This window comes from Hevea brasiliensis, chromosome 7 (assembly GCF_030052815.1).
Source record: "Hevea brasiliensis isolate MT/VB/25A 57/8 chromosome 7, ASM3005281v1, whole genome shotgun sequence".
NCBI classification, from domain to species: Eukaryota; Viridiplantae; Streptophyta; class Magnoliopsida; order Malpighiales; family Euphorbiaceae; genus Hevea; species Hevea brasiliensis.
The window spans coordinates 88,869,101-88,877,759 of record NC_079499.1 but is presented as its reverse complement, the minus strand read 5'-3'; the positions used below and the strand labels follow the sequence as shown (position 1 = coordinate 88,877,759).

Genomic DNA, 8,659 nt, shown 5'->3' with positions numbered 1-8,659 from the left:
AAGTTAAATTTAATTAATAAAAATATATTTTTACTATAAAATTTTAATTAAAATAAGCATAAAATATATTTTATATGATAAATATAATATTTATTATTATATAATGAATATATATTTTTTTTACTAAAAATTTAAATCAATTAACCATTTTTTTAATTAAATAAAATTTTAAAGACTAAATTATAATTTATTCAAATCAATTTAAATTTTTTAACTAAAATTATAATTAATAATAAAGATTTAATTGTAATAAAAAAATTAATTACAATTATAATTTAAGAAAAAAAAATTTTTTTTATTAACCCTAATAAAAACTCTATTTTCTTATCTTAAGTTGAGGTGAAAAAAAAAAAAAAAAAGAAGCTTATCCGCGTAGAAGAAAAGCAATATATATATATATAAATTTGATATACATCGATAATCAATCCATAGGAACAGAGAAAGGGCCCACCCTTCTCTCGTCATTTGTTGCCAAATCTGTCTTGCACCATCCTCATTATTATTATTATTATTATATGCTACATTTATTATTATTATTATTATTATTATTATTATTATATGATACATTTATTATTATTATATGCTACATTCATAATGCCCTTGTCGTTGCTTGCTCACTCAAATCACTCATATTTTTGCCCTTTTTTTTCATTCTTCTCTGTGTCCAACTCTTTCCTTACACCAGGTGCCCATCTCCTTTCCTTGTTTAATCTCTCATTTCCCTCCTTTTCATTTGATTTTTTTTGTCTTTTTAATTTTATGCTGCTATGGATTCGATTTTTTTTTTATTTTTTTAATTTTGTGTTTTGATTTTTGTTTTACTGTTGAAATTTTTCTTAGGGTTTCTAGCTAATTCGATCGTACAATGGATTTTGCAGTTTTCCCCTTTTTTATATTTTTTAAATAGGGATTTAATGTTTATGACCTGTTTAAGGAGTTTTTCTTGTTTGAATTTTAAATTATTTTTCTCGATTAAGCCAAGGACGATGCTTTTGTTATTCATTGATCGGTTAATTGTATATTGTTGATTGGGTTCGTGGATATTGATGCGTTTGATCTATGGGATTAATTTGTTTGGAGATTTATTTGATTGTAGGAGCTATGATTCGGCTATTTAAAGTAAAGGAGAAGCAGAGGGAACTTGCTGAAAATGCTAATGGAGGCGCACCTGTCAAAAAGCAAACTGCTGGAGAGTTGCGTCTTCATAAGGGTTAGTCTCTTATATTTATCCGGTTTTAGTTATGGAAAGTTTCTTTTCTTTTTTTTTTTTTTTTTTTTAAGAATCTTTATCCTCCTACATAGTTTGTGTGGTTCTCTAATATCTGGAGGAAATAGATTCTATTAATTGGATGATGTACCTGGTGCCTAAGTTTATTTGGTTCTCCTTTTGGGTTTAAGAGGATTCTAATTATTGAATTGAAAGTTAAGAGATATGTGGATTATGAATTGGTTTTTAAAAGGCTGTGTAATTACTGAAACTTTCAAATATTTATTTGACAAGCCTAACCTTAGTTTCTAACTTCTAGAATATGCTTATATTCATGTTATTCATAGTGTACTGTTAGTAGGTGATACAATTTCTTGTACTTTTTGGCAATGTCAAGATTAGCGGATCAGGCTTCATGGGAACTTCTGATTAGGAATTTGGCTATTGGGTTTTACAGAATTTCAGGAGCTGTGACACTCTTTTTTCAATCTTTCTTTGCTATAGGCCTAGAACTGGTGATGGTCTAGTTGCTTTTTGTGAGGCTAAGAGATTGGCAAGCTGTAGGTGATACAGCTCAATAGTTAAAGCAGTTATGGCATCTGGATTAAGTAAATTCTGCACCAATTTTTTCCTCAGCCAAAATTTCCATGAACTTCTTTTGCTTGCAGAGCATTTCTTGAGTTGCAACTGTTAAACAAGTGCTTTGAATTTGAGGGAAATGGACAACTGTGTTGGAGGATGAAGACTATATCTTTTCATATGAAGGAAAGGCGTTGGAGAAAACATTTGTTGAGATCATGTGATCTTGGGAGAAATTTACATCATGTTTGGAAATTGAAAGCCATGAGGGATACGTAGAAATTATCTATTTGTTTTTGATGCTTTAGTAGGGCGCAAATCTTCAAATCTATATTTTGGTACAAATAATGCATATCTTTACAGAAGTTGATTCAGTCTTTAAATATGCTATTCAATGATGTTTGTCTTGTCCTTCTGGTTTTAGAAATCACTATTTGAAATATCAACAACAAACTTTTATCTTAGTGTTTCCTTACATTGCATATTGTATTTTTTTTTCTGCAGATATTTCTGAGCTGAACCTGCCTAAATCATGCACCATATCATTTCCCAATGGCAAGGACAACCTGATGAATTTTGAGGTTTCAATCCATCCAGATGAAGGATATTATTTGTAAGGATAAAGCATCTTGTTTCTAGGACTTATGAAAACAAGTTCTCATGGACAACGACGAAAATTTTTATCTGTAATATTTTAACTTTTGTATGACGTCCTTTTTTGTGAGGGAAGATAAGTTTCTTCGTGCTTTAATCTCGAAGTTTGCCTTATATAGAAACAATTATTTAACTGGATGCTTTTTAATTGTGATTAGAGGTGGCACATTTCTGTTCTCTTTCCAAGTTTCTCCCATCTATCCACATGAGGCACCAAAGGTTAAGTGCAAGACCAAGGTAAACTGGTCAATATTCAATACATTATTAAGACATCTTTTCTTGCATGAATTAGTTATAACTTATGGTGGTTGTGTTTAATGTGGCCTTCATATGTTGTATGCCCAACTCATAGGTTTACCATCCTAACATTGACTTGGAAGGAAATGTCTGCCTCAACATCTTGCGAGAAGATTGGAAACCTGTCCTCAATATAAACACTATTATATATGGATTATACCATCTTTTCACGGTAATATTTAATGTTTTTCAACTAAATCTATGTGATTTTGTAGCATTTGATTTCTTATTTTCTGTTCAATTTTTTCTTGCAAATTTTGTGTGTAGGAACCAAATTATGAGGATCCCCTTAATCATGATGCTGCTGCAGTGTTGAGGGACAACCCAAAAATGTTTGAGTGTAATGTGAGAAGAGCTATGGCTGGAGGATATGTTGGGCAAACCTTTTTTCCACGGTGTATTTAGCTTTTGTTGTTTGGTGGTGAAAGGTGCCGATTCACTTGCATTATCCATGCTCTAATGTCTGTGGTTGTAAAATTTATCTGCAATTTGCATTCTGTTCTCCTTTTCAATTTTCTGAGTGGAGTTGGGGCCATTAGTTCTTAGAAGTGCAACTTAAAACACAAACATAATTTGTATGTTACTGTAACTTGTCTGATGTGATAATGTATGTTGACTTGGTATATTATTCGGAACAAGCATAGGCTAGACTCCGTGCATCGCTTAGAGAATTACTCTTCAGCTTTGTGTGCACGCTCTTTCTCGGCATGCATTCGTGTTCTTGAAATGATTTTTAGTGCTATTCTTTGCTATCATAATTTATGGTATTGAAACGATTCCTTTTGGTTACATATTGGCCATATGGTGGAAAGTTGGTTTCTTGTAGCCTCTTCCCAACCCTCCTGGCCCACTCTCCACTTCCCCCTCCCCTGGGCGTAGGCACAGTTCGGGCTGGTTCTAGGCTTGGGAAAAGGGGGAACTGGACCTGATGGGTTCAGTTCCTAATGGTTTCTGGCCTAGTTGGTCTTTGACTCATACCGATCGATGAGAATTTGACTCTACGATCTTGAAATTAATTCGTGATGATAAAATAAATGGAGTGGATATTATGCACTTTTTACACAACAATCCCTTAGAGAAAGGGTTCGGCTCAAAGGTGATTTCAATTTCAATTTTGATTCTCATTCAATTTGGTTTGATTTGATTTGATCTGTTTGAGTTCAGTCCAAGCCAATGATTTTCTGAAAAAAAAAAAAATTGCAAGTCTATGTAAATCATGTTCTAAAAATAAAAGGAATTATTTTTTAAATTTGAAATTTATTGTATCTTGTTATTTTAATACAAAATTACATAAAATGAAAATTATAAAGTGAATCAAAATTGCCTACAATAAAAATTGGGTTTGAATAAAAATTATTAAGTGAATTAAAAATACAAAGAAAAAAAAATTATAAAGTGAATGAATTGCATGTTAAAAAATAAAACTTATTGAGAAAATGAAGCTTGAAAATAAATTATTGGATAATTAATTTGTTTTGCATATCTTTTTGGATTTAAGGAGTTAAGGCTCTTGTGGTTCACTTATCTTTTTAATTTTGTAAGAAACTCCTTGGTTTTCATTTGTACTGGGTATGCTTTGACTTGTGAAGTCCTCGTTAGTGCTTCCAAATTGATTCATTGCCCGAGTGGTTAATCATGAGATGGATTTAGGAGACATACAAGATTTGAGTTTGGAGACTGTAAGTATATTGTTTGATCCGGGATTTGACAGTTCATTTTTTGACTCTGTAGTTTTCAAATTGCTGCAGAAGTTTAGGAGGTGATTAGTCTGATCAGTTAATAGTTAAGATACACCTCCTGTCTACAAAAAAAAATGTATTTTCTTGTTGGCTTTTGATAATTTAGGGTTTATTTTAGAGTGAGTTTTATCTAATACTCCTGTCACTAAAAACTTGTACTACCACCACAGTTGAAACTGGGGATATTAGAATTTCTTTTGCAATTTGCTAATATTAGAAAATTTGAATTTTTTTTCCCACCATTGGAGGATGGGAAACATAAAATCAAAATTTTCTAATTCAGAAGAAGTTGATAAATATAAATTTAATTCAGAAAGACTGATTTTGTGATTTTTGTATCGTTGTCTAAGTCGTCAATGTGTTTATACACCATTTATCATTATTGATGTGGTTTATTTAGTTCAAAACTGATTGCATACTCCTACCCAGTAGCATCTTCTCAATAGAGGATTCTATTCGGTCGGTTCAGTTTTAAATCGAATTGAATTAAATCAATTGAAGTATGAAAATGTAAAATTATGATCAAACCGAATTAAAAGAAAAATCAAATCAAACTAAACAAAAAATCTTGGGTTTGATTCGGTTCTTTGATTTTACTGAAGCCATTGATGAACCAGTGCATTATTACAATTACAAAAGCAGTTCAAAATCCAAAATCGTTAATTATAATTGTAGTTTACAAAAGCCACACAACCTCAACTCAATAAATATTACAAAATCAAATAGAATTCATCTATAACATAAATAATTACAAAATAATTATAAAAAAAAAAGAAATTCTCACATATGGTCACAAATCTGAATCAAGAAAATTTTTGAAGGTGAAACATAAATTTTTAAGTATTCCAAAGAAGATTTTTTTTTTTAAAGATTTTTAAGATTTTTTTTAAAGGAGGTTTTCAAAGCCCTCAATTTTCAATTCACCACATTAATAGGTTAAGAAGGTTTTCTTAACTTAGTTTATCTTTATAAAACATTGGGTTACTTTATAAAATATTCTCACTTTATCCAAACGCAGTGTGAATCACAGAACCCATAAACAGACCCACGAATCACAAAATCCTTGCATAAAATTTACCCAGATGACGTAAATGAGGCTGCGAGGTGAGAAGAAAGCGGCAAGGCAAGGCTGCAAGGTGATGTGAGGTTGTGAGGTACGACCGCGATTCCGATATGCAAGGTTCAAGAACCAGAGGGAAAATGGGGAAATGAAAGTAAGGCAATGAAAGTGATTGAGGGAGAACGCAATCGTCGTTTTGAGCCACTGAGGAAAAGGAGAAGTGCAACATGCAAGAAAGAGAAACGAGAATGATGAAAGTGAATAAAAAAAAAAAAGAGACTTTTATATTTGGAGAGATGATTCAGTGTAATGATGGTGTACATGCACCCTCTCTCTGACCATCTGAGTTTCATATCTTTAAAATAAGAATTTTTTTTTTTTTAAAGAGAGCACTAAAATGAGTGCTCCAACACATACAACAATTCTCCTTGTATTTGAGATGGAAAAATAAAAACAATATAATATATATGAAAAATGATTAGTTTCTGTTAGTTTTATTCTTTTTATTGAATTAAATGAATAAAAATAATAAACTTTTTTAAATTATAATCAAAACTGAATCTATTGATAAATTAAAAAAATAAAATAAAAATCGAGATAAATAAAAAAATAAAATCAAAAACCTAATTAAATTAGTTTGATTTAATTTTTCGGCTACTAAAACTGAAATCTACTCATCCTCTTAGTGCAAGGCCTTGGCTAGGAGATAGGGCTAGAGCCTAGGGTGGCTAAACCTGCCATTGTTTTGGATTTTGGTGTGTGAGAATTGAGATATTTGGGCAAAGGATGAAGAAAACATAACCCAAATCCACAAATGGTTGGGTTTACAATCACATGCCATTTATTAGTCATCTCCCACCTGGGTTTTGTAATATAGTGTATTAATTACCCTATGCCTAGTGTCCTAGTTTATCAACATACTCTAAAAATGTTTTAGCCAATTTCTTTCCGCATAGTAGAATCCCTTACATAGGACCTGAATGTTATGTTTGTGGTGAAGCTGAATCTTCAAAGCATATGTTTTTTACCTGCTCTCGAGCTGCAGCTGTGTGGATTGAATCTCCCCTTCATCTTAGATCAAGCTTAATCAATGAGACCAGTATAGAGGATTGTTGGACTGCGTTAGTGGATTCGCTACTCAATCACCCAGAGAAGATTTATTTTACGCAGATGATTATTTTTATTCTCTGGCACCTATGGAAAAGAAGAAATGCCTTAAGTCTTCAGACAGAAGCAGCAATCTCCACAGGAAATTGTTGCTTGAGCTATCCACTAGTTTCAGGATTTTTCTGCAATCCAACAGTCCACTCCTAATTCTGAGACCTGGCTTCCCCCTCCTGCTCATGTCATAAAGCTTAACTTTGATGCAGCAATTGATGAAAGGCGAAATAAGGGAGCTATTGCAGTGGTAGTTCATGACTTTAATGGGAAGCCTTTTGATTGGGTTTGTAAGTTTTATGATTTTATGATAGACCCTTTGGTTTTGGAGAGTTTAGCTTGCAGAGATGCCACCTAGTTTGCTGTCAATAGAGGTTTTGATTCAATGATTGTTGAAGGTGATTCTTTGGGAGTGATTAATGCCTTGACGGAAAGGAAGGATACTGTTGTTCCCTTGAGCATCCAAGCAGTGATTCATGATGTCAAAGAGCTTGCTAGATCTTTTAACTCTGTCTCTTTTTCCTTTGTTAAGAGATTTTGTAATCACGCAGCATATGCTCTTGCTACTAAATTTCTCTCTGATGCTTCATTTTCTTGTAATTTAGTGGCTCAACATATTTATATTTTAGACTCTTTACCAGTTTGATTTATAAAATACAATCTTTTGGGAAAAAAAAAAAAATTTTCTTTCTGCTTTTCTTTTTCTTTTAACATCATTGAATGGTTTCGTTCATTTATTTGTCACATTTAGATTTTTTTTATTTAAAATTATTTATTATATTCAAAAAATTAAAAAAATTATATTTTTTTTAATTTTACTCTTTTGAAATAAAATAATAATTTAATTAATTATTAATATATTTTTTATAAAAATAAAATTATCTAATCATTTTCTTAGATATCGTGCAAAATCTAAATACAAGATGCAGTAAACAAGAAATAATTGTTAAGTGTTAATCATCTTTAATTACATTTTTTTTAAAACTTAGATGAGATTATTAGTTAAATCTAAAATGGATTATTGACTATTTTTATAAGTAATTAAAATAATTAAATAATAATTAAAATTGATATTAAAATAATAAGTAGTAATAATAATAATTAAATAATTAAGTAATCAAAATTATTTCAATATAATTGATATTAAATAATTAAAATAATGTAAATTTTAATTTAATAATATTTAAATCATTTTTCAAAATTATAAAATTTTAATTTTAATTTTAATTCAATCATTTCTCATGAATTCTTGTGAAATTAAATAATTAAAATAACATAATTTTACATGTCACAGTTTGAAGGTAAATTTCTGAATGGGAGGGGTAAAATGAGATGCATTCCATTTTCGAAGGTGTTATTAAAAATGAAGGCCTTAATGAGAAGCTGAGGAGCAAGCACGTGCGTTGTAGAAAATGGAATGGTTTTTCTTCGTGGAAAAGCCCATTCCCACACAAGCACGTGAGTGATGGGCCCCAATCTTTGTCGGATTAGAAAAATTGTCACGCATGTTGCATTATACAAATAAGACCGCAACTTAGAGATGCATAATAATAAAATATTTAAAATTTAATTTATAATAAAATTTTTTTTAATTCTTAATTATTTTTTATTAACGTAACGTTTTTTAAATTAAAAATTATTTTTATAGATTAATAATTTTTAATAAATAAATTTTGAATTATTGAAATGCTAATATGGTAAGATGGCCAAAAAGAACAATATATAAATATATTACTTTAATTTTACTAATGATTAACCAGTTATTTTATTAATTTTATTTTTGTATAATTATATTATATTTATTTAATAAAGTGCATTTAATTTTATTTTATATTAATGAAATATTAATAAACCTTAATAAAATCTTTCACCAATACTTATAAAATAATTATCAAACTAATATTTCATTTACGTAATTAAAAAGTATGGATATTTATAACAATTAATTTTTACATGACATTAAAC

The 8,659-nt window shown here is 29.9% G+C and overlaps 1 protein-coding gene across 2 annotated transcripts; it reads left to right on the top strand.

Moving 5' to 3' along the window:
• Positions 1 to 535: 535 nt before the first annotated feature.
• Positions 536 to 3,362, top strand: LOC110640103 (NEDD8-conjugating enzyme Ubc12). 2 transcript variants are annotated; one of them, XM_021791288.2, is made up of 6 exons: positions 536 to 685; positions 1,097 to 1,210; positions 2,291 to 2,399; positions 2,599 to 2,677; positions 2,793 to 2,909; positions 3,005 to 3,362. In XM_021791288.2, the coding sequence occupies exons 1-6, from the start codon at positions 559 to 561 to the stop codon at positions 3,140 to 3,142; spliced, it is 684 nt and encodes a 227-aa protein (XP_021646980.2). In that variant the 5' UTR covers positions 536 to 558; the 3' UTR covers positions 3,143 to 3,362. The 2 variants fall into 2 exon arrangements, with proteins under 2 accessions (XP_021646980.2, XP_058006135.1); XM_058150152.1 differs by having other exon boundaries at positions 547 to 682; positions 1,095 to 1,210.
• The last annotated feature ends 5,297 nt before the right edge of the window (positions 3,363 to 8,659 follow it).

Excerpts from the sequence above, each read along its gene's own strand:
- LOC110640103 (XM_021791288.2), top strand. The coding sequence starts at position 559 with ATGATACATTTATTATTATTATATGCTACATTCATAATGCCCTTGTCG. Across the intron at positions 686-1,096 it reads CAACTCTTTCCTTACACCAG|GAGCTATGATTCGGCTATTT; the intron begins GTGCCCATCTCC and ends ATTTGATTGTAG. Across the intron at positions 1,211-2,290 it reads AGAGTTGCGTCTTCATAAGG|ATATTTCTGAGCTGAACCTG; the intron begins GTTAGTCTCTTA and ends TTTTTTCTGCAG.